The 27,387-nt window shown below is 33.2% G+C and overlaps 1 protein-coding gene across 3 annotated transcripts in view; it reads left to right on the top strand.

Moving 5' to 3' along the window:
- The window catches only part of dlg1 (MAGUK family member discs large 1), a 624,340-nt gene that overhangs the window by 13,301 nt on the left and 583,652 nt on the right, over window positions 1-27,387 (top strand). For 2 of the 3 annotated variants that reach the window (XM_087404046.1, XM_087404047.1), the window contains exon 2: window positions 12,586-12,666. The exons of the other annotated variant lie outside the window; for it this stretch is intronic. In XM_087404046.1, coding sequence (XP_087260172.1) covers window positions 12,586-12,666 — 81 coding nt within the window. The remainder of the gene's footprint in view (window positions 1-12,585; window positions 12,667-27,387) is intronic. 3 annotated transcript variants of the gene reach the window in all.

The raw sequence follows: 27,387 nt of genomic DNA on the forward strand, positions 1-27,387 counted from the left end.
AGCAGTAAGCGAATTGGCGAATCACAGCAGAGATCGTAAGACCACAATGTGAGCAATAGTAAATTCAGTATGTTAATTTCCTTATCGCTTAAGTCTTTTTGTGCTGTAGTTTGTAACATGGCATTACAAATGTATTTCCAGCATTTGTTATTATCTCTTGAACAAGTCACCATCGGGAGCAACAATAGCTATGAGCCATATTGATTTCAAATGTGTGCTGCTATAATAATGTTATTTTATTCTGAATATCAAGAAACTTTTTTTTTGCTGAATATTATATAATATTATATAAATATAAATAACCTTATAAATAGTGATATTCGAGAAATATGCCGCGGTGCATGAATCACAGTAAATGTAAAAGTGCATCCAGATTATCGAGCCGAGCTTCAATCGCAAGCCGAGCATGTACATTATTGAATCAAACCTCTGAAGAAGTTTGGCTCCTTTGAAGAAACTCGGCTCGCTGTTCTGCTTGATAATCTAGATGCACCTGTACGAATATTTTCGTAAGGTAGACATGTATATTCTTCATTACGTAAACTATACTTCTAATCATTTAGTATATACCGCATAAAATACGTCTCTCAATGAAAAACTTTTTATATATTTCAAAATATTTTTATTTTTCATAGTACTTATATTCTTTGTAATTAGAGGAGAGTGGTCTCAGTTGTAACAGAGGATCAATTGTAACATTGACCGTAATAATTTTATCCTCGACTTCATCTATTGACGAAAGGTTGAATTGCGTGCGCGATTGCATAGCTTTAACGGAAGTAAATTCTTGATGAAAAATCGAGTGGGCGCATGCTAGTGCAAATTTATCAGTACCTATTATTTGGAATCAATGTCAAATCTTAAACTTTGTTATTTGCTGTTATTTTATTTCAACTCGTCTCATAATAATTTGTCATAAAATCATATTATTTGATATGAATATATATATATATATATATATATATATATATATATACACACACATAATGTTTGCAATAAGACATATATCAATTAAATTTATTACTTATATGTGAGTTTAATGAACATCTAATGGTGGTGATTGCAAAAGTAACAATCACAGTGGTGTCGATTGTAACATATTTAATCGTATTATAGTCAGTTGTAAACGAGTTTTACGGAGAATTATCAGTTGTAAAGATATGAGTTTTACGGAGAAAATCAAAAAGACTGGTTATAATGCACAGATAGCAGAAAAATTCAAGCTGCGTAGATTACAATCAATTTTTCATCTGTTTTAATTGTTTAAGCGATTGAATATTTGATCATTAACAACAGTTATTTTTGCTTATAATGTTTGAGGCTTCATGGTTATTATTTTTCTGTTTTTTTTTCATGTTTATTAGCATAGTGTTGATGTTTTACAATTGATACTCTGAGATACAATTGACACCATCGTGATGTCAATAGTAATAATATCAAGTGGCGGTGCCTTTAATGACGAATATTTTTTATAATTTGTTGTGTTTTTCTAATATTTATTATGTTATAATCAATCCCAAAGAAGCTCCTTGTTTTTATATAAAATTAAGATTTCCTGTGATTTATAATAAACTAGTTAGCGGTAAAAATCTTTTTTTTTGTTACAACCAACATCACTCTTCCCTACATACTCTTTGAATTCTTTGTAATCACTCTAAAGAATTAAGCCAGTTTTGGAAAAAAGTGACTCAATTTTCAATCTTTAAGAGTGAGATTTCACTCTTCAGAGTGCCAATTCAATCAAAAAGTTTTAGAGTAAGGTTTTCATTTCGTATATTTCTCCAATTTTTGAAAATGCATGCTTAGGCTAACATGAGTTTTAAAACAATTAGTTATATATACATCAAACGAGATTTGCTATATTACTTGAAACTTGAAGAGAATCAGTTGACAGACAGAATTTCGATTTATTGATCAAATTGGCACCTGAAAAAAGTTGGATCGAATAATAAATGACTTGAGTATCGAATTGGCTTTTGAAAAAAGTTGGATCGAATAATAAATGACTTGGGTATCGCGTATGTAATAACGAATTGTATTGTTGTATGCTTTAACAAAGCAGTACACTGCTTCGAAAGAAAAGTGCTCACAAAGTCGACGCGTGAAAAGGTCGACAAACTAGATGCGAAGTTGAAAGGCACCACTGGTTGGGTGGAAGGGTTTTTCATGTCGTGACATTATCGGATAGAGCTTTTGGCAAGACTCCTCTTGATCGAACTGCAAAATAACTGAAGAAAGAGGTCGGAGTTGATGATTGAAAATGCGGGTTCTCTACTGAGATTTTGCAAGTAAGCGGGTCGACGCTATTGCGTATTGTGGTACATTTCGGAAGTGGATTAACAGCATCAATAGAACGCAAGTACGATCGTTAAATGATTAAACGGTGCATGAAGGAATTAAGTTTGACAGCTTCTTTTATTCGAGAGTACATTTTCTGAATAAGTAACATTTATTTATTTCTTTTTATACGTATATGAAGCGTATTTAAAAGAATAATGACTTTATTGTTTCTCACACAAAATACGCGCTGTGGACGTGTCTTACTCTGAGCTGGTCCGTAATGTATTTGAAGCTTATCGAGAGCTAAACGTTTCCTTGAGGGAAATTCTGAATGACGAGCGTGTATATATAGATGAAACGTTGAATGAGAATTTGATCACTAATGGACGGTGCATTTGCGGAGAGGATTTGTATCGATTAACATCAAGGCAAATGGTACAGCAAAATCGATAGAATTATTCGTGTCGCAAGCATTACTCGTGATGTGCTCCGGCGAATCTAATTGTGCACGTGGGAGAATAATGTGGTTGTACGCGTGCGCGAGAATTCGTCTAGTTTTCGTACTCGATGGCGAACGATTAGCACAGCATAGCATGCAACGGAAAGATAATTCTCCATTGTGCTTCGATATCGTTGCATATTGCTATTAGTTCCATTATTTGCTCATACATATCACAATATGCGCCTGTAATCAGACCGCGTGACATTCTAAACGCGCTGTAAATTATTTTGTTTCCCTTCATGAATTATGCCTGTTATTATTTATGTCATACATCACTACTATAGTGTTAATTTGATCAATCGGAACGGTTATTGATCGATTTTGTCATACTCGTTACGACGAACCTTTCTACCATGTTGCGTCGTTTGTTCGGTCAGTTGCATATCGCTCCAATTATTATTGGCCTCTACTACCGTTACCGGGTTATAACGGTTTCGATACATTTGGCACTGAACACGCTGGTCGTGGCTGCCAATTAGTATCGATAGTTTGTGTCTCGAGACTGTAGTTCGCTGAGCGTTGCTGCGCCACGTGGTGTACATTTACGTATCGATCGCATTTATTTGTATTTGCTATATACACCTTGTTGTTAAATCTCACATGAGATCAACGTTTGTTTTACTTTCATAAATTGTTTTATTATTGTAGAGATTAAAAATTTATAAAAATAGAAGCCCATTTTAGAAGACCTATTTGTATCAGAATAGAATATTCAAAATAGAATTTTATTTATAATTTTATGTGCCAATATAAAAAAGTATTTGAAGAATATATATGTAAAATAAAAATATTAAAATTTGTACGTATACATAAAATTACAAATGAGGGGTATTCTAAATTTGACGCAAATTATATTTGACTTAATTTTACTACATTTTTAAATATTATCTCTGTTTTATTACATATTTTTATAAGAAAAAGATTAGTAAGAGAATTTTTATAATCTCATGTAAGAATGATTAGAGCAATGCTTTAATGAAGTTCAAATTATTGAAGCATTCAAATAATTAATAATATATACATATATTTGATATTTGATGAGAAATATTATTATCGATAAGGTGATGCGTTGTAATTTAACTTTCCTAATGGAATAGATAGCGTTTGCAATTCTAATAATGATATAGGACCATAGAATCTCCTTCATCTACATGCACGTATTAGTAAAGTTACACAATCCTAGTGCAGACGTCGATTTCCGTTTCACACATCGCACACATCGATTAAGCGTCGCGGGACGTCATTAAAGTCACACACACACGCGCGCGCGTGTGTGTGTGTGTATATATATATATACGAACACACATATACGTATAAGTCTATACACATGCATATCCTTCTAATGTAGGACGCAGCCGGCAAGGCTAAATTTAGGATAAGATGCAGCAGTCGAATTTCGAAGCGTGCCTACGCTTGTCGCTAACCGGTCGACCGTCGAAGCGATTTTTTTCGTTTCACGAATACTCCAGTCGCGAAAACTTTTTGATCTGCCTGTAGAGATTCGCCTCGACGAATGTGAAGAGAGAACGACTCGTTTTCTTCAACATCCGCAACGCGAGGAATCGGCGCGGTGGAGTTCGCGTTAATCTCCACGTATCACGTGTCGTTAAACGCCACGTGTTGTAAGCACGACAAATAAATATAAGTCGGTTGGGCGGATTGCCAGGATTATTGTTAATTTTGAGAATGTGTATACATATATATGCCGCAGTAATATTGCGTGGAATCCTGGATTATAAATTGAGGTGGAAAATGAGAGAGATGATTTGCTACAGCCACATGGAATATCATGAAAATTATAACTGATTAATTGTGCAAATTTAGTGATTATTGTAACGACACAAAATCAAATATTTTGTTGGTATCTTTTTAGAAATTGCATATATTTAGAAGGAAATATTTTTTTAATTAATTCCATCTCATTCACAAAATAGTCAATAAATTTTTGTCGAATTTATTGAAGAATATATGCTATTCATTGACTAACAACACTCATTTTGATAACACTTGTGCACACGTGTGTATAATCGTGTAATTTTCTGAATAAACATATGATGATATTTTGCGCTGACATTCTTTTTAGAATAACCTATCATACTATATATAACTGTTTATTCGTTACGACCGGTCGATGACTTCGATTATTTCTGTCAGGCTTGAGTAACTTTTAGCGTAATTTTTTCACACAATTGTAAACTTTTTAATAACTTAATAGTTTGGAAAAAAAATTAAAAAGATATTTTATATTGATTTTGAATGATGTAACGTAAAATATTTTGATAACACATGAACTGATTCGCTACGACGGAATATAGAAGTGCGTATTAAATCACGCAGTGCGCGATATGTGGGCGCCAGTGATATCTGTGGTGTGGACCATCATGTATATAATGCAGCGGAAAATAATGCCGGGAAATCTGAGCCAGGAGATGGCGAGGAATTTGAAGGGTAAATTATTCTAAATTGTATATACTATTATTCGCATATCAGTCAATTTTCATTTATTATTGTATATTTTATTATTTTGAATTTCATTTCCTTCTCGACTGTAATACAAACAGAGACGCAAGGAAATTTAATTAATCAATTGCAATTGAACGATATTATGCGAAATAAACGAAATTCTAAAATGAAGGGAAAAATAAATCACATAGCTTATTCGATAACGCAAATTATTCTTTGACTTAATTTAATATTTTTTAATTTAATATTTTTGTAGCTTAACTCATTGTTACATAACGCTATTCAGTGCTGATAGTTTGATGGTTAGACGATCGCGATCGTTTAAATACCTGGAAAATTTCACGTACAGCAAAGTCGAAACGTCTCTTCTGTAATAATGAAATAGTCGTATGCCTCGTGGAACTCGTTGATCATTTCGCAACGGAGATTTACGAGGGTCCACAATACGTAGAATTCGGCTGCAGTACAAGCATGCGGCGGACGTCGTTATGCGACTTCTGTCTCAATTTCTATGCTTGAATACAATCCGCATGATTTAGATGCAAGGTCACGTTAGGCTTGGTGGAATTCGTTACGATACGGGATGTGCCATTCCGAACGTCGAATTAGCGGATTAATTGGAGAACCGTAGGAATGCACGTTTATTGTTTCGTACCTTCGACCTGGTACTTATAATGGAAAGCCTTTTATTAGCGGCTCTTTTATAGGAATATTAAAGCAAATAATCAGATTTTTTGAATAAAAAGTTATGTGTGTAATCATTGTCTAAAATCTATTAATATTTCTTTATTAATTAATATCTTTTCCATTTCATTTTCTATTATTTTATTCGTTGCTCGGAACGAATCTAAGTCAGTGTTACGTAAATTAATATTTGGCAGTACTACAGACCGGTTAGCCTAGTGCACGTTTTCGTTGAAGGTCGAGAAATTTCCGTACAATGGGTAGTTTTAGAATTAAGCGGAATTCTAGTTTCTACACGGAGAGAATTTTTTCTCAGAGTTTACCCTGAAAATATAGTCGTGGGACAACATTGTATTCCGAAGAATTTTAATGTAAATCTCTCATTCATTAATAAAACTACAGTAAAGTATAAAATAAGTTTGATTAATTTTACTAAAGTACATGGTAAAAATCTTTAAAATATTATATTGTACCACAACTGCTATATATTATATTTTCAGGGTAAATTTTAAAAGAAGATTTTCTCCGTGTAGATTTATTTCTATAGTTTTTTCGTTAATAGTCTCTTTAGTTTAAGTTTTTATAAAAACGATTTGACATTACTATTAACATTCTTTATTTTCTCTTATACTATAAAACAATTTTTTACAGCGATAAAAGAATTTCATTGAAAAGTATTTTTTATTGATATATTGAGCTATATTACATTTTATTGTATATTAATATAGCGCGCGCGCGCGCGTGATGTCTAGAATGAATTTGCTAGTTTATAAACATTTTTCTAATTTAAGGAATTAATTATATTACCTTAGAAGATTTTTTAATTGTTCATTGCCTGCCATTACCAAAACCTACATCTTATTAACTGCGACTTGTAGCTTTTTAAATTTTATTTATGTTCCGCTCGCGCGGATATTTCAAAAGACTTATCCTCGGAATGGAAATTAGGAAAACCAGAAGCAGACGAAGTTTAGATAATGAAGGTAGACGCCACGAGCGGCGTAACCTTCGTTAATTGAATAACGCTGCACTCGCGCACCTAGAAAAGTACCCTAGACATGCCACCTCTACGGCTTTCTCTTATCTCCTTGCTCATCTTCATCGTCTTCCCATTTCCCGTTCTTGTTCTGCGCGCATCTCTTCCGTTTCCTTCGTATTACGTTCGTAACATAACGAGACGACGCCAACCGCCACCCGGTACGTCTGGTTAACGGAATACGAATGAGCTCAAGAAATAATCTTCATACACAGCGTCAAATCGATTTGCGGTTTGAATATGGACTGGCAAAACGATGGAGCAGTACGTTAATTAAGAGCGGTGAACCGTATTTATCACGTCCCGTTTATTATCGTAGATGTTTTCGAATTTGCATAATTAAACGGTATTATTATCCATTTTTGTTTAATATGATTTATCGTCGAAGGATGAGATTCGCTAGTCACGTGATTTTAGGTAGAATGCTAAATTCTACCTAAGCGACCAGTTTGGCATCAATATGTACCGGGTCAGATGATGCTTACAGTTCACGCGCTGCTCGTCGCAAGTCCACGAGAGACAGGTCGAACAGCTGACGCTTTCGTGTGTTGCCCGTCTCGTCGGCTACCTTGTCGTCTGTCTCCGAAATTTGCCGCGGGGGTTACCCAGGCGTGACGTAGATGCACGCTATTCTGGTCGGTTCGTGACGTCGTCCTCGGGACGTCCAGAAATAAATCCGAATGGCGAGATGCTGGCTTAGTCTCCCTGTCTTCTCGGCTACCTCCTGTCCTTCCTTTTTCTTTTCTCGAATGAGAGAGAGAGAGAGAGAGAGAGAGAGAGAGAGAGAGAGAGAGAGAGAGAGAGAGATGTGCGATTGTTGTATGGAGAAACACGTTAACCTGCGGAAAATTCTAATTTTACGTCAGTGATGTAACCTGTAAAAAATTTTGAAAGGCGCTTGCTGAAAAATATCGCGATTAGATCAAAATTCTAGAACTCTTTGCTTTTCAAAATTATATCTTTTCCCAGCAGTGAGATTCATTGATGCACATTCGCCTCGTAGAAGTTTTTTTCCGAATTGATCGTGTGGAAACGTAGATTTTGTAATAATTTCGACCGCCACGACAAGAAAGATCTCCGGATCTTGCTTCACGACATTTTCAAGGCCTTTTATTCCCGCTGTCGTAAAATCGCATTATACTCCCCAATAACGGACGGGCGTTGCCGATCGATTCACCCGATTGAGAAAAGGGGGAAAAAGTTCGCTGTAGCGCGATAAATCTTGGTCGTCTATTTTCTCTCAGATACTCTCGTAGTCGTTTTTCTCTTAGTTTCGCGGTTAGTAGTTCGAGAACCAATCGAGCGCTCTCGCTCTCCCTTTCGTTTTATTTATCACGATAAAAATTCTTCCTTCTCTTTTTTGCAACACGGTAAATCTTTGATCGTTTGATCCTGTTTAGTGTAAGATAATGATGCGATTCAACAATATCCTTAGAAAAATTAGGATAAAAAAATGGTTTAAAATAATCTTTCGAGATCTCTATACAGAAAAAAAACTATTCTTAAATCAACCATAATATACTCATGTATAAGAAAAAATATTGTAATCTTGCTTCAAGGATATTAATTTTGATTTGATTGAATTTGTTTTGATACAAGTATTATCTTGCACTCAATTCAAGACTTGCTCAATTAAAAATTTTTATACATTAATAGAAATTCAATTAAATCAAAACTAAAATCTTTAAAGCAAGATTACAATATTTTTGCTTATATACGAGTATATTATGGTTAATTTAAAAATATTCTTTTTTTCTGTGTACCATCGTTGAAAGTATTACCTATTAGAAGATACGCAAAGAGTTTCCTTTAGGCGACTATTTCATCCAAGTGTTGAATCTGATAGATGTTAAGATTGCGGATACAAATAAGAACAATTTAATTAGTACTGCTATTTCGCGCAAGGTGCTTTCCTCTCCTCTCATGTAATGAAGTAACGTAGGCAGTCAGCTGGCCACTTACGGGCGCTGGAAGAATGGTACGGATAGAACTGGAAAATGGTAGAAGAACGGTAGCTGTTGCTACGATTTTGCTTTATTTTCCTTTTCCTCAAAGCGGATCTCGCTCTGGCGAACGACGGCTTTTTCGTAGCCTGCTGCATCAAGCCGACTTCTTTTTCCTTCTCTTTGCCTTTTTTTTGCTACGGTTCCGCCCTTCCCGTCCCTTGTTCTCCATCTCACCTTTTATCGCGTTTTATATCATCTCCTATCTTTCTGGTACCAAACGTAAATATATTTTCGCACAGCAAAACGGCGCCTTTAAACTTTGCGTCCTGTACTCCACGTACTTATTCTTCATATTTCGAGCAAACTTTTTATTAAGAAAATGTGATTTTTTACATACATGCTTGTAACAATTATATGCATTATAATACGCGTCACGTCAAAATTGTAGGCTGAAAATAATAATTGACATAAGCGAATTTAACACAAATTTGCTGTCTATCTTATAGCGGAAGAATTACGTATGTTTGTTATTTTTTTTACAAGAAAAAATGCAATCTTTATGCTCAACTTAAATCAGTGATTAATTTTTTAACAAATTGTATTTTTTTTTAAATAATGATAATCGTAGTATTTTCTGAAATATAACTAAAAAGAGAATCGTCCATGAAGTAACGGCTATGAAATAATAGCAATTAAATACGGCGATTTAGGACGATTTATTTGATGACAGCAGATCGCTTTTGATGGAATCTCATCATCATGGATTGCACAGCTCATGCGGTCATAATCGGCTTATAAAGAGCCTTTGGTTTGATCCTACTTATTTTGAGATTGTATGTTTTGCATATAAATATCCCTTGTAGCAGTGTGTAATTTCTGCAAAGTAAATTCTTTGAATATATATATATTTCGTGTAAGAAATATGTATATTTTTCTATTATATCTTTTTCTATTTCAGTAAAGTATGATATTTTGTCATTTATATTTATTTTAATTTATCTTTTTTATTTGCTTAAAATTTTATTTCTGTTTTTTTTATATTTACTATTATATTAATGAGATGTAAAATGTAAATAATTAAACTTTCGAAATTTTTGATCGAAATACAAACTTGGTCATAATTTTAAATTGTATACTGAAAATGGCAATTGTACGTATATAATTTTTTATTTGCTGAATTGTTTTTTCGCGTGGATAATACATTTTTTTATTATTTTTTAATATCACACCTCTGCTTCAAATATGACATTTTTTATTCGCTTCTCTTTTTATTGGCATATAGAGTGTGACATAGGAGTAGAGTTTTCAATCAGATAGATGTATGCATATATATATATATATATATATACACACACACATATACATACACACATATAGATATATACATTCACGTATCTTTTTTGTTCTCAGCCAAATCTGTTTTGCAAATGGAACTAAAAGATTGCGTATAATTTTGTATATATTTTGTCTCTTAGTAATAAACATAAAAAATAAGAATACAAAATTTTGAGCAAATAAAAAAGATTAACTATAATATTTGACTTTAATTTATTTGTAAAATACTTTTCACTTTTTATTTCTTTTTTTTTTAAATGGTTTTCAATGGTTGCGTAAAGAACCTTTTTGCGTTGAGAATGTGTTATCTAGATATTTTAGTAGAATTAGTTTAGCAGAATTAGTTTAAATGCATTTTTAAAACTGCAAAAATGTGAAAAGTTTTTTGAAACTTTTTTTTGTACTCGATCTTTCGATACAACTTATATCATTTTTTGTGACCTATATTTATTCAGATTTAAAATAGTCGGTGAGTTGAATAAAAAAGAAGTCAGCAATAATTTATCAGTTAAAACAAGATAATCCAGAGATAATCAGTGAATAGCAAAACAGCTTCATACGTTTAAGAATAATAAATAACTTTTTTCTAGTTATATAAAAAAATTAAACCAAAGAAAATTTTTTCAAAAAAAAAATGTTATTTTTGTCGCCAGTTTCCCCTATATAGCTTATTTGAAGTGTAAATATTAAATATACTTCCAAATTTAGTTTCCTGTGTAAGGAACTGTACGTCTAATATTCTTAATGCTTTTGTACATGGAATAATAGCTGAATCAATTGGTGTAATAAAAACACATAATTGCTTTATAAAAAAGGATGTAGTTGCATATTACAGATTACATAATTTATTTTGAAAAGTATCTATATGTATGATTTTTATTAATTTTTATTAATCTGTGCATAAAAATATTGATTCAAAAATCATTTTAGTTTATCAAAAGATGAATAGTTTATATGAGATATTTTATATTTTATATTAAAATGTGTACAAGAATGAAGTATAAAATATCTTGCAGATTATTGATTTTCCAGTATCTCTATCTTAATATTTTATGTGCAGTTGGAGGAATCATATATTATATTAAAAAAAATCATATAATTCTATTTTAAAAAATGACTACAACCTTTATGGCTATGAAAAATTGATTTTTTTAAAATTAGGTTTATTATTATTTGTGCCCGATCAGGTTATACAATTTTTGTCTGAAACATTTTTCTATATCTTTTATATTTCTCGAGATGTAAAAATTAAAGTGGTACACCTTGTATATACGTTTATATTATAATAGATTGTTTGTATATTTTATCTTTCTTGGCCTTTGGCTTCATAATTATTTCAGCTTTTTTGTGTTATGAAAATAGCTACGTCATACAATATTTATAAAAATATTAAAGAATCTATCGAAGGAATAAAGATACGAAAATTAAATTAGAAACAGTTTTTTAAGTAAAAATTTGATAAAATTGATCTATTCTTTCTTTTCTTTTTTCATTACCGTGAAATAAGTTAAGAAAAGAAAAGTTGATTACTACCCAGACATAGTATTGTTTCTTTGTGACGTCATCGTTCAATGGGGTTACCTACGTAACCTCAGAGAATGCAAAAGTAGGTCAGGGATGCGGACCATGCGATATCAAGTCAATATAGCCTGCAGTTGTATCGTCATTGTTCCTTTGTTCTTGTTTCATAGTTACTTTTGAGACTTGAAAGATAGAAGTTTCTGTTTATTTCTTCAACTTCTTTTTTTGGTGTAAGCTCATTTATGTAACGATGATCATTTACTATTTAATCGTTTGAAAAGAACCATTATTGTGTGCTAGAGAACAATCAGGAAAAAAATTGCTGTGGGAGATTAATATCTGCTATTTTATAACAAATGAACAGAATAAAATGAATTAAATATTATTCTATAAGAAACTTATTATTTTTATTAGCATATCATGAAAAAGAAATATAAATATAAAAAAAATAAATTTTTAACTGATTCTTTGAAGAGCACAAAATTGCAATTATTAAATAATATTTAATAATTTGCAGGAAAGTCTCGATTATTGTGTAAATTTACGTAATCATTATTCCGAACATATTTTACTGAGCTATGTAACTAAATTATTAACTCTTTTTTTATAATATTTAATTTTATAAGTATATAATTTTTTAAAATTATATTTTAATAAAAATAATAGTTTTGTTTACAATATAAAATAATTTATTTTATTTTATTCTTTAAAAAGAGACAACTACATTATATGAAAATATTTGACAATTTTTGAAATTACAATATTCAACTGTTAGATACATTTCTAAAAAAACATTTAATTTACGATTTTTATTTCAGGTGAGTCTAGCAGCTTTGTCGACTATGAGGAAGTTCCTGTAACTATGGGCTTCACACATCGTCCAGCTCGAAAGAACGCAGGTATGATATTCTCTTTCTTGAGAGTATTATCTTGTGTAAAATTATATAATATCTATTGCTACTACAATCTATACAAGTTTTTTTTATCTTAGTTTATCCGTACTTAAAAAAATGTGTAAGTTTATTCAAAAATCGTAATAATTATATCTCAAATTATGTGTCATGTTTATGAAAGAAACCATTAGGATTTCTTTCACGTATTTCATGATTTGAATCTCTTTTATTTTTTAAGAAAAAAATATTTTCTGTTTTTTTTTTAAATATTTACAATAAAAGTTATTTAGTAATTATAAAGAAATAAGCGAGTTTGCATAAAAAATCGTTTATTTTAGACGTTGAGATACACACATGTACGATAATGTAGGTCATATATACTCAATGACTACAATCTTTATGAACCACGTACACACTATTTAGTTCAAACGAGTAATAATGCATGTTGAAGTTTGCCAAACACGTTTCATCGTATTTGTGATATCTTATCGCAGCGAAACTAGGTAATACTCACATGGAAGTCAAATCACGAATCTCGAAGACAGTAAACTTAAAGTACAGTGATACGCTTTTTGCCTCTTAAATTCAGCTTTATGACTATAGAAATGCACATTTGTAATTCTTGCGAACTGGTCAAGCTTGCTTTTCATTTGAAACTATGATTATTTGCTTGTGCAACCAGAAAAAATGCGCCGTCATACGAGAAATAGCGCCATTAAATTTGACTGCAGCTACATTGTACTCCTGCGTTTCCTGCCGTATCGTTTCTTGCATTCTTGGTACATCCAGGAGAAATTTTACTTAGTTTTCTAGACTTACGACTGTTTCCTTCCTCTAGAAAACTTGTATGTTCCTTCGTATGTGACGTAAATAATTTAAGAAGATGTCTTTAGAATCTCTCGTTTCTTTCTTGAGATTTGCTGTTTCTTTTCCTTTAGATCTGTTATCACAAGAAAATTGACTTGTCAGATCTATATGGAAGTTATTTTTATCTTATTTACTTATCTGACGACAACGTATAGCGATAATTAGCTATTGTTTAAATATGATGTTCCATTTTGTGTTAGGCCAAAATGAGAAGTGTTGTCTTCTTTTGTTATTCTTTGATGTACTTTCGCGGAAAGGCTGGAGAGTTGGAGAGATATATATTATACAGTAGCTGCAACTGAGAGAGACACCCGTTGAGATTTCGCTTCGTCAGAGAACAACGGCAACGTTGTCTTTTTCGTGATGGGCCAGAGACACGAAGGGAAACTCGAATAGTTATTGAAGGAAATAAGGTCGCCGAAAGAAAATTGCAGGCTGTCACGTGAAGCATTTCTCATATTTTGATTCTTTGTCGGATCTCTTTGATACATGAATCCAACAATAAGAGTTTGTATTGAGAACTTTATTTAGACTTGATCTTACTTCACAGAACTTGAAGCTTCCAATTATATAATATTATATTATATATGTTTATACATATATATATATTTTTTTTTGCATTTGCGCAGCGAATATTTATTTATATCTGTCACATCTATACATCCGTAATCAGTTTGAATATATAATAGATAAAAAGAATTTATATAATTTATTACATAATTTACATAAAAAACTAATTACTTTTTATTTTCACGTTTTCTTGTTCGATAATTTTAAAAGATATTTTGTATCTATATTATTTTACCGTTATTGTTTCTTTTTACTTGCTCGATTGTACGATTTTATTTATTACTAAAACTCACGATCGAACGTTCCTGATTGACGTAATTAATTCTTGAGGAGCTAAACTACTGGATGGAGAAACCGTGCAGAAAGGTGGATCGTTAAGTGAAATAGAAGGGAAGCGTTCGTAGTGAGCCACAATTGCTGCTTCTCCGACGAACGATTTTCATGAATATTCATTTCCGTATCTTCTTATGAGCGTCGTAAACACGCTTAACTTACTCCTCCGAAACACGAACCTGTACATTCATTTCCTTGATTACGCGTTTCTTTAATTAACGGAATCTTCAACAACATGGAAACATTTTTCATGTTCTCTTGTTTATTGCATTTTAAAAATGTCTAATGCAATTGCTACTTTAATTATATAATAAATCGAACTTATCCATCGTCATTTGTCTGTTGATTAATGCGAATAGATGGAGTTGAAACTTTCAAGTGCACTTGAAACTCTTACTCTTGTTGACAATAAACGTTAATGGGTTAAAGGCAAATTAGCAGAGAAGTTAGTGTCTTCTTTTAGTATGCAATAATTTGAAGCGTCTCTCGGTCGTCGTGTCAGTGCGCGTTCCGTGGTATACCGAATTTTCTGACAGTAATGCTTCCATCGCCCTCGCTCGTTGACCTCCTTCACTTCACGTCAAGAATACTATTCCAAATTTAATCATCTCGTAATTAATTTACTTCATATCTTTCGAAAAGTCGGAATTTATCGATCCTAATTCGGTTTTCAATAATAATTCAATAACGCTCATAGAATGTTGACTCGCCTATAATCGTGCTTTTTCCTCGGCTGTATTTTTAAAAATTTTATTACGCGCCCGCGTTTTTCTAGCGCATAGCGGATATATCGATTGGCAGGTTTCAAAGTTAAACAAAAAATAATCTTGAGCGAAATGCAAAGTGTAGTATTGCACTGTAAATCTACGCTTAAATTAACCCGTTTGCAAAATTTACACTATTTTCTGGTCTGATAACCCTGCTGGCCACGTGAAAGCAGTGAAACTCCTTTGTACGTCACGGTATTCGTGTGCCCACTTTTAAGTACACAAACTTCTTACGGTTCCATGAGGCTGGTAAAATATGCGGGTAGCACGTTCGGGGTCAGGATCGCCGTTGCCCGTCGCATTACAGCGAGACGATGCCATGCTGCAGCTGCAGCTGCAGTTGCGCCGTCATGCTCGAATCGCGATTGTACTGCACTGCGGTTTCCTGGACTGGATTATTCGTCAGCGGGATGTAAACGGTACCAGTCGTTGTTATCGCACATAAATCATAGGCGTCGTATTTGGGCAAAAACGGTATGCCCAAAATGCACCAGCCGAAAATTGAAAATGTTGGTGCAGTATCCCTTTCCATCGGCATTTCCGGGACACGTTCGCAAGTTGTAACCGTCGTCGTTTCATATCTTTTCTTCATTCCTAACAACATGGCGCGCAGGCACGGTGTCTTGCTCTCGATCGTATTTCCCTCTGAAATACGTATGAGAATACACCATTTTCCACTCGCGATTTATCCAGTTACATCAGTGTTGTTTGACATACATGTTTTCTGTCTCATCTGCCATTGATGCATCTTTGAACATGCTTGCAAGAACATATTCGCACCGGTTACGACTTATCAGGCAGGCTAAGTCCTTTGCTGTACCAACAGTTAGGGTCGAGTAAGCCGGGATTAGCGAGTCTCTCTCGCTGCTGTTTCCTTCGTAGATTATAGTCTCGCCCATGATATAGACGAAGAAAGAAAATTTACTTAACCAAAGTTGGCGCTAAGCTAACGTTGATGCAACCAGCTCTCCCAGCTGGGAATTTCATTAGATTAATCTCACCGTTTCCTTGCCTGCGTAAAATTTATCCCGTCGCAAATACTCGCAATCTGGAAAGTGCAGCAATGATTATGTACTGCCGAAGACATTAATGAGAGAAAGAGAGGGAAAATTTAAGCTTGCCCGGATAGATCGCATGGATGTAATTCGCTCGCAGCTAAGCTTCCGGTGGGTCATTTACTTCGAAACAATTCAGGTTTTAGATGCCACGTCGGTGTCGTATACGTCAATGTCGGAGGAAGGCACGATCTGACATCGGTCGAGACCTACGGCACCGAGAAATCCGCTTTGCTTCCGCTGGCATTTTCCCGTTTTTTCTTTTTTATTTTCTCAGCTCGCGCTCCTTATTTAGTAACCGCGAAAAAGCCAGTGCGAAGAATTGTTCGCAGTTCGCGCAAGCATCGAAAACGTGTATCCGTGAAAATGTGCATCGTAAAAATACCACGGCAAAGAAATACGATTCGCGGCTATGGAAATTCGCGGTAAGTCCGTAATGCGCACATATAAATTCCTTTTACGTTTGTCAGGATGTAAGAAAAACGCGATGCCGCAAACAAGTGCGATAAAATTATACCAATTATTATAGCAATTATTAATGCCACTAGAATGATGTAAATTAATTGAGAGAGGAAAATAATAAATATAGGTCGAGAAACATTGAACCGCGAATGATGATTATGAATTGTGTTTAATGATTTGAAATGATTTCTGTATATACAACATCAAATTTTAAATCAATTTATTGCGGATTGATTAACCGAATTTGATTATGAAATGCTGGCGCCCGTTATTTTCGAAATCCGACTAAATTTAATTAATAACATTGGAAATGTTACGCGATTTTGTATTTTGCGAAATGCTGAACGAAGAGTCATTGAATCATACTCGTAGTAATATCATCACTTATGATATATGAAATTTTGCATAATTATGAATCGATGCATGTCATTCCAACGAGAAAATTATTCCTATTACTTCATCTTTTAGCAAGCTATTTTTAACGCCGAGTCAAATATGCAAACGTAGGGAAATATCGATTTCAAAGCGGCAGCCATAATTTTTATCAAGTTTACGGCGTTCTGACGTAAATTCTGACACCACCCTTTGTAGATTGCACATTGTTACAGTGCAAAATAAATCTTCTGTCTCGAAAGGCGAGTTTAACGTCGTGATCTTTGCTAGTGCGACATTTCGCGAGACGCGTTCCTCAGGCTTTACGATCTCATACTTTTTATTCGTGACTTACGGCTTGGCGGGTTGATTCATTTATGAAGGTGCAGGGCGTTCAAGATGTCCGGGCCCGCAACGGCCAGGAAATCGATTTCTTCGAAGGAATCTTAAATATCATTTCGTTCCGCTTCCGTTACCACGGCGGAGTCCCGTTTGGGTGCAAATCTTCGAGACTAAATGAAATGAGACATATAAAAGTTGCACCGAGATGAGGCTTTTTCTTGCAAAAGTATATGAAAATTATATTTTCCCTTTGCACTTTTGTAGCATGAACGACATGGTTTTATGTTAGCAATAAGAAAAGAAACTTTTAAATATATAATTAGTTATAATTAATTAGTTATAATTAATTAGTTATAATTAATTAATATAATTCGAAGTTACTAAACCAACGAGAATAAATCAATGAAGAGGAATCCTATTTCTGATCAAAGCGGATCTTAATGCTTAAATATTTTGATGCGAATTTACAGGGTGTTTCAAGATTCTATAGCAAAGAAAGTTTGCGAAAAATTAAGCAAAAAAGTTATTTGTAAATTTTTTTGATCGAAAATAGGATTTTCTTAATTAAGTATAATTATGGACAGTCATTTTAATCGTAATTAAAACTTCAACAGAGAAAAAGTTTAGAGATAAGGGAACATATAATGTTTTCTGTGATTTTAATCTATCGATTAAAAATTTAGCACCGAGCTCATCATTGGTCATCGTTAATTAAAGTGCAGACGTTTTTTCATTTTGATCGCCAACTTTCGGGAACGTTTTGATTGAAATACGAAAGAATCGAAAGTCATGCATGCGGCTGTCAGGTCAGATGTCGAAGTCGATCATTTTTCGTTGTCGAGCTTTAACGGATCGTTAACTCAGTGCGTGTTTTCCTGGAGTCGGATTTATCGGCGAAGTTTTGGCATCTATCAATGATGTGCGGGAGTTGTAGGACGAAGAGCTTCGAGTATCGGCAACCGACAGAATGTATATTGATTGTACATCATGTTGAAAATGGTCATAACTTCCGGATGAATTGAAAATTTTTTACTTGATGCGCCTTTTTTTTTAACGCTTATTACTTCTGCTGGCCTTGTTTCTTCATAGAAAATCAGCATTCTTGACGCTAATTTTGAACATTTTATTGTGGATCTTACAATATGATCAATAATATTGAATTAGTAATACTGAAAGGTACGCATCAATATTTTTATAATCTTATACTATCGATACTGAGATACGGGGTTAAATGGATTAAAAGAATAGGAAACTTAGAAGAGAAAGGAGCAGTAAATAGATAGAATAACAGGATATAAGGATAGTAGAAATGGATATAGGAATAGGAGAGATTGTAAATAAAAGGCTGTGAATTAGAATATAAATTATAAGAAAAGCAGTTAGTTACGTTACTTGCGTTACCTTAGTTTTTATTATTAGACTTAGTTTTAGACAGCAGGAAGGGATGGGGGCAAAATGGATGGGATAGTTAAGAAAGAGTTTAAGAAAGAAGCAAGGTTGTTATGAAAGGAGCGCGTATAATGTGTGGATGAATGAGTGTTTTAAGTTTAAACATTGTAAACCAAGTCCCCTCTTGGCTGTAAATTTGTTGAAGTTAATAAAAATTCTGCTGTGAATAAAAATCGGTATTGATAATATTTCAGCTCACTTTTGTATATATATTACAGACTTTATATGGTTAATGACTATCAGTACCAATAAATACTACAACAATAATAATATTATTGATGGTGATCCGGATTTCTTAATTCTCTAGCACAGTATTACTGTAGTACTGGGTATTGATACTTAAGAATGAAGAAATCGGGTTTACTGTCAAAATTTACGTTAATTCATCAATATCATGCAATCAATAATATCATGCAATATTTATTAGTACTGATAATATTATTGTATAATATTAACGTGTATTAAAATCCTTATAAGCAACACTGATGTCATTGTCCGCTAAACGGATCTCTTGTAATAAAAGTTTATAAAGTTAAAAAAGGGAGAAAAATGCCGCAGGCTTTTCGAGAGATTCTCAAGAGAATGCACAGACTGTGTACTTGACTATCAGGTGCTTCAAACAAGTTTATTCGCGGTAAAATGGATATCAATAATAATGTCACAGTTCCCCAATCGCGACACGGATGGCGAAAGAGCTTTGCGACACTTCTTCAAGATTTTATGGCAGCGGCGCGAACTTGAAAGCTCTCGAGTTTCGCATCATCTTTCACGCTCCCGCTCATCGTCTGCTCTCTTCGGCGCATATAATAGATAGTTACATTCATTATTCCGGCGCTAAATCGTTTGTGAATAATGGTCGCCGTGAATCTTTCCTCAAATCAAATGAAATTTGAGGCTTCCGCTTATTGGAAGCTCTTTGCTTGCGCGTTCAGAATCTGCTTAACAAACATTTGTAAAAAAAAAGTGGAGTTTATTAGGAATATTATTTTATTAGGAATATCATTTTTGTGAGATGTGACTGATTGCGTTGATATTTCTATAATATAATTTTTTTAGAAGAATAAAAATCAATAGTAAATAGAAATCAACAATAAGTGCATTTGTAAATATTCTGAGAATCTCTGTCTCTTTTTTATTATCAAATTTAATCGATTTTAGGATTCTATAAAATTTTAGAAAAAGCGGGGAAAAGCGTGAAAATGAATTTATCCACTTGAGAGACAACCATTTTCGTTATTTTTCTGGGCTTTGTTTATATTGCGCGCGTGAGTGAACTATGAAGTGTATCAAACATTTCATCTAGCTACCTTTTGTATCTTTTACAAGGAAAATTAACCGATACTGAGGTTGACCTTCATATTGCATCACTTTCATGCTCGTATCTGTGGCACTTCGTGCAGGAGAACGATCGAGGAAATAAATTGGCTTTTTTATTGTGCGCGTCTATTCTGCGAACATCGGCAAGTCATACGCGCGAGATAAACATCACAATTTATAAATAATTGATGAAATTTCATTGCAATCTGCATACAAGTTATTCATACGAATCTTAGATGACTAAGTTTATACTTATGATTATTTAAATATCCAATAATTGGATTTTATTGAAAAGAAATTTAATTGTTTGATATTTAAGTAATCATAATTTATCTTGTTTTACTATGAATTGACAAATGATTCATGTATTACAATTATCCATGTATTGATATATCAGGTATCTTTTCTAATTTGATTATTTGAAATATCTTCATTCTTTCGACGCAGGAAAATTTATAGCGAAATTAAATCTTTTGTTTAAAAAACTATTTTTTTTATTTAAAGATTATTCATGTCCATTTTTTATGAGAAATGACTTTCATAAATGTATATGAAAAAATAATCTAGACAAAGAAGTTAATTTAAAATTATAATTAATTATAAGAAAGTTTCATGTGCGCTGTTTCTTTGATACAAATAATTTTTTGTTTACGCATTTCTGCATTGAAAACAACGGAGATGTATCAGATAGTCAAGTTTGATGAAACATCGATGTATATCTATTAATTAGAAAAATAATTATAATATAATAATTATAATAGTTTTGAAATCGAATATGAGATTGACTCTCGAACAAAGTTTTTACAGTACTTTTCGCAATGACGATATGGTGTTTTAAGTTCGGCAAAAATGGCCGTGAGATTATTTCGAATGTATGCTATAGGATGATGTTAAATTGTCACAATGCAAGTGTAGGTAAGGCATCGGGACCTATAGGAGATCGTGTAGCGCAAATTCTAACGCAGTCGAGATGTACGGGTAGCCCGCCTATCTGGTAGATACTTCGGTCATAAATTCGGCAGGAATGAGGTGTCGGTATATCGTACAGATACGGGCCCCTATCTATGTGCCTATACCTCTCTCTCTCCTTCCACTGAATACCCCAGAGGCCTTCACATCCAATGAAGGTACCTTCCTCTGCCTGTATCTCCTTCACCATCACCATTACCTTAGTCTGCTACGTGCATCTTGCACCTGCATCCGATCGTATCGTCTCTCTCACGCGCCCTCACTCAATTATTCCAAGATGCCGAGGAAATCAATACTCACGGAGACAGATCGCACTTCTTGATGCATATTCATCTACGGTTAGGCGGAGCAATATCTTTTTTTTTATCGCTTCCAATCGGTTTATATAATGATTCAATTATGGCGTGATAATATAATTTCTTATTTTATTTACGATCGCGCTCACATCGTAAAGTAAATGAAGAAATTAAGGCTAACTTTTAGTACTAAAATTTAAGAGCTACTACTTTCTTTATTGATGATATTCGACTAATATTAGTTAATATAAAATCTTTCGATGATAACAAAACGCTATAATGACAAATATTTGTGAATCCTAATATTAATGGGAACTGTTTATGATTTTTATCAGATTGTCTATCAAAATTTATTTTGAAAGAATAATTGTAACAAGAATATATACTTTCAGAAATGAAAAAATATCTTTTTAGGAAAAGAATGATTTGAAAATTGTATACTATGATCTGCTATTAATATTGACTTACTTTTAGTTTTGCAAATACAAAATTATTGCGTCTACAGACTGCGAACAAAATAATGCAAAAATCATTCTTTTATTTATAGTACTTTAAGGTTGTTAAAACTCACCACAAAAATTTCAATAGATAGCTTTCAACGCGAATTCTTTCTTGGAACTTGAAACATCTTTTCCAAAAATTGGTAGCATGCCAGTCAGGTTAAGAATTACGTGTGCTTAACACTCATCGTGACCTACTGACTTACGGGAACAAAGAGAATGTTCTCGAAATTTTATTAAATTCTATACTCGGTTAGTATAAAAGCCGCAAGTCGAACAATCGAGCTTCGCGCCAAGATCGAAAGAGAGTAATCGCAACTGCTAAAAGTATTCGCAACTACTTCTGACTATCGTTTGTAAATATTTTTCGCATACTGCGATCAACGAGCGATTGACTTCGTTCGTTGCCAAGCATCGAAAAACGTCGATACTGAACTGTTGTGAACTTCCTCTACTTTGGCGATAAAAATACATTACGACTACCGGCTTACGTTATTCGAATCTTATCCGAAATATATCTTCCCTTCAATGATATATTTTGTATTGCAATTCAGAGAATAACGGAACGACGATATTCGATTTCTTGACAAATAGGACGAATGTGCATGAAGCACATATCACATATCCGTTACCTTCACCAACGTATATATCTTGGTGGTGCGCTATCAAGGATTTATAAGAGTCGACCATTCTAAAACCACCCAATCCAACTTCTCCAGCTCCGGCACGATCCTTCAGGGTCGCTTTCGACTATCTCGTTTCGAGCGATTCACCTACAACGTATCCACCCACACCTGCGCTCGTTCCTCTCTCGCGTTCACCTTCTTCTTGCTGCCGGCACGGATGTTCGTTTCGAGGGCAAGGAATCGATCCGATAGGACCTGGCTTTACAACGACGGAAGGCTTCGGACTTCAGCTCTCGAGGATTTCATTGATGGATTTCCGAAGAGTCGACGGAGGTCCTAGACGCCATCCGCGACGACGACGACGTGGTAACGAAGAGGCAGCACAGCTCGGGATTCGAGGGCAACGACCCGGAGGGCAACGAAGAAGGCGAATTCTCGTGTCTCTCTGAGGGAAAAAAGATATTTATTGGGCCGATGGTGGCTTGAAGAAAACGGCGAGGAAGTAGCAGGAAATGAAGATCTGGCTGGAAAGTACATTGGCGAATCGCTAGAGATGTTGAAAGATGAAGGAGTTGCGGCGTTGTAGAGGAAAGAGAAAGAACGTAGACAGGTAGACGGATCATTGCACTCTTTATACGAAAAAAATGCGACGAAGCCCCGCGGCAATGGTAGCACAATTTTCTTGTCCCTTTTCAGAGATATTTTTAAGATGTACGTTGTGCGTGCCTAGACGAGAATTCTTAACGCGCCTTGAAAATGTCTTAAATACATAGACGTATGTGGATGTTAAGCGAATATTTACACATCACGAAATGTCAGATTTTTGCTTTAATAAATAAAGGATAAGGTAGCTAATCAGAAAATGAGAGAGTACATCGAAGAAATATTTACTCAGAAGTATCCTGTTTTTGAGGAAAAATGAGAACAAATGATGTCTGAAAGATAGAAAACAAGTAGAGAAATGCGAGAAGATCGAAGTCGCACAAAGAAAGAAAGAAAGAACGTGAAAGATTGGAAGTCAATTTACGATGTGACAATTGCTTGGAGTCGATGTAACTGCAATCTCAGCAATGCTCGGTAGTTGGAACGTTATGGTGAGTTATATTTTTCATATGGTTAGTCAACAAAGCGTGGCAGTTACATCATATCCAATTTTACATATTGATGCACGTATTGTTTATGTAGTTCCATCTGATTAAATTCTGCGTATTTTATATGCGTAGCACATATAAATCTGAATATTATTATTCAATTTTATATAAATAATTTCCAACATTGTTGATTTTTATTATTGAGTGAATTTTGAGCGAGTCACGTCGTTCATATACATACAGGATAACAATTGGAAAGTTGTCGAAATTAAACAGCTGCTATCATGTATAAATAAATACACAGAACGAGGAAATGAATTAAATTTGAAAAAAAGAAATTCATTATTTTTATTCGCACAATATAAAAGAAATATATATTTATTAGATAAAAATAAATATAAAAAAACTGGCTAGTTACATGATTCAGTAAAAAATGTGTTTAGAAAATTTCAATACGAGCAGTCATTTCCATGAAAGGAATTTATCTATAAGGAGACAATTTTATATTAAGTTTTAATACAATTTTAAATTACACTATTTTACGTATTATTTCTTGTATTTTTGATGGATCATTACAACATGATTCCGACATAACTTTTACTATAACAATACTAATTTTTATTACATAAATAAAGTAATTTTTGTTAAAAGCTAGTGCTTAAGTCATATTCTGAAAACAGTTAATTTTTACTGTGGTACGCAAACAAAATTTGCTAGGTATATATTTTTTACTTATCTTTACAATATTAACTTTTATTCAACAATTTTGATTTTGTAATAAAAAATTTTTACCATGAAAAAGTAAATAAAAATTACATTGCATTATTGTTTAAAAAAAATAGTTATAGCTTTTAAACTTATTGTCATGATAGTTTGCAGCTTCTACAACATTATAGTAATTTTAAATATAAAATTTTCTCCGTGTAGAATTTTATGAAGAACACATAATTGCAGTTAGTATATTAATAATTTTCAGAAATATATCTGCGAAAATGATAATTTTGAAATTATATAGATATAAATATCATTAAACGGCGATTAGCTAAATTGTCAGTTCTTCTTTATAATATTTATTTTTACATGTTTGTATGTACATGTGCATACTTTCTGCATTGTAGGTTAATAAAAATAATGAGTTTCTTATAGTTTAATTTATTTCTTTTTATCTCTTATTATTTTTGCAAAATAATAAGATAATAATAATATGTTTAATTTCAGTAACTTATCGTCATCCTATATATACATATACGTACATTGAGCACATATATATTACAGCTGTGACTGCGAATGCTGCGCACGTGATGATATAATATTTAAAAAATTTGATCCGGATTCTCCAGTTCGTTCCAAGACTGTCATCATCTGGCTCACATTCTAATTTTCTGTAAAAGATTTCCACGACAAAATTCCATGAAATATATTTTCGAAATATTTTTATTAAGATAATAAGATTGTGCTGTGTGCATCTGCGAAAGAAATGTAAAAGTCTATTGATAAATTCTTGTATAAAATTTTCCACCGTAGATTGTGAATAAATATGTACAATCATACTATTATCTTGAACTAATATGAAATTGATAATACTTTTTGTGAGTCTCAACAAACCGTAAGATAATAAGGAATATTACCAGAATATTACCTGATTTGTTGACGAAACTTTTTCGCCGAACACGTTTGCCAAACATAATCATTTCAGCTCGATGGCAGGACTCATCCGAGCGATGAAAAACGATCTTCGGGTGGTATGAAAAAGGTCTGAGTACCTTCACCGACTCGAAACTTCGCAATTTTGACGTACCTCGAGGGTAGAAAATGTCTCCCAATAGCCGCACGTGCGGTGAAACTCGAAAACTGCTTCGTACCATGGCGCTGGAAATATTTTCCGCATGTTCTCAGAAAGTTCTCAAGCGTATGGCTTAATGATTTATAATATGTTTTTACCATTTTTCATGCTATTATTTCGCGTAATCTATTATTTGTGAGTAATCTGAGATTACGTAACTCATCGGACAATCACGTAATATCTTCAATTTTACTATTATCAAAATAAATTACAAAATTACTTTAGAACTTTTTCTTTATTACATTCAAATTTTACTCTCTAAATCTGAATCAGTGAATATAATCAGTGATATCAGCGCCAAGTATGTCACTGATAATTAATGAAATATGAAATCTCTAATCTATAAGCTAATCTTCATTATGTGATCTAAGTGATTTAACTTTGTTTTAATGCATAAGTTCAATGAATATGGTATTGAAAGATTGAAATTAACGTGCAAGTAGTATCGGTATTTTAATTATATAATGCTCAAACTTTCTTTTTTACTGATTATCTAAGTATGTCACTGGATCATCAGTAAATATTTACTAATTCAGATTTAGAGAGTAGTTAATTAATTTTCTTCGTTATTTTATGCATCAAAACGTACGTTGAAAATTTCGTAGCTCACGAGGTGAAATTATTTATCTGTAAATAAAGTTAACGATGAAAATCATATCGCGTAAAAGTTTTAATTTCATTAATATGATCGTATGCAGTACAATATTAAACGAGCAAAATGCATGGAAGCTTTCAACGGTTCTTGAAACGCTAGTCCCGCTTGTGAAAATTTTTATCGTGCAATGAATTGATAATGATCGAATCGCGGACAGTTGAATGGGTCAAACGGACCGAATGCAGCACGAATTTCGCGGGAATTAAAGTTAAATTGCATTGATTATTCCACTAAGTTAATTGCCGCAACGTATCATTGATTATACAAACAACCGTATATAAACGGTAACTGGTGCGTTAACAGATTCGCACGATAAACAGTGATTATTGCTGCAATTGATGTTACAACAAGCGTCTCATGAAAACGATTCAATCGTACAATGTGATCTCTGCAATATCTTTCCCATTCGATGCTTTTCTCTTATCTTAATAAATAACGAATAAAAATATGTTTATTCTATTGATCTTTTTTAAGTAAATATTGTACTGGAAATGTTCGAGAGATTTTTTTGAAGTTCTAACTCAGTGGAGTATGTATTTTTTTCTTATAAGGAAATTTATACAATTATATATACGCTATGTTTTTTTCTCCCTCGCTTACGTAGAACATTTGTTTTCAGAGATTTCTCTTATGCTTCAGATACAGTTCTCGCAAAACCTAGGATCTTATTATAGAATGCCGAGATGCTCGCGGGTGTAACATTTTATTCATCAGCTCCAATCTCCAAAGCGCGAAGTCCTTTCTTCACGAAGACTATAGATGCTCTTTAGCGACTGCTGGAGCGCTAGCATTCTTGAAACTCAATAGTCTCTTAATGCGCGCATAGGATTCGTTGAACGACGTAAAACCTTCGTCACTCGAGCACGTACAATAATAACGACGAGTAGTACTCGAGTCTCATTAGATATTTCGCGTAACTGAAGCTCCTCAAAAGCTTCATCTGATAGGCCTTGCGCCTTTTCCATTGCGTATTGTTTCATAACGTTGTAGACTTCTTATTAAATATCTTTCACGAATGGATAGCAAGAAGAGGATAGCATTATCTCGATGTATTTATTTTTCTTTGAAATCTGTATTTTATTATTTTTTTTTATGAATAATGTCCATTTTTGTGAGTAACAGTTTAGGAATTGCCATTGCATGAGAAAAATCCTTTTATCTAGATAAAATTGAATATATGTATACATATAATAGAGCCATTTGTGCATTACTA

Source organism: Acromyrmex echinatior, chromosome 3 (genome assembly GCF_024713525.1).
Source record: "Acromyrmex echinatior isolate Ae372 chromosome 3, ASM2471352v2, whole genome shotgun sequence".
NCBI classification, from domain to species: domain Eukaryota; kingdom Metazoa; phylum Arthropoda; class Insecta; order Hymenoptera; family Formicidae; genus Acromyrmex; species Acromyrmex echinatior.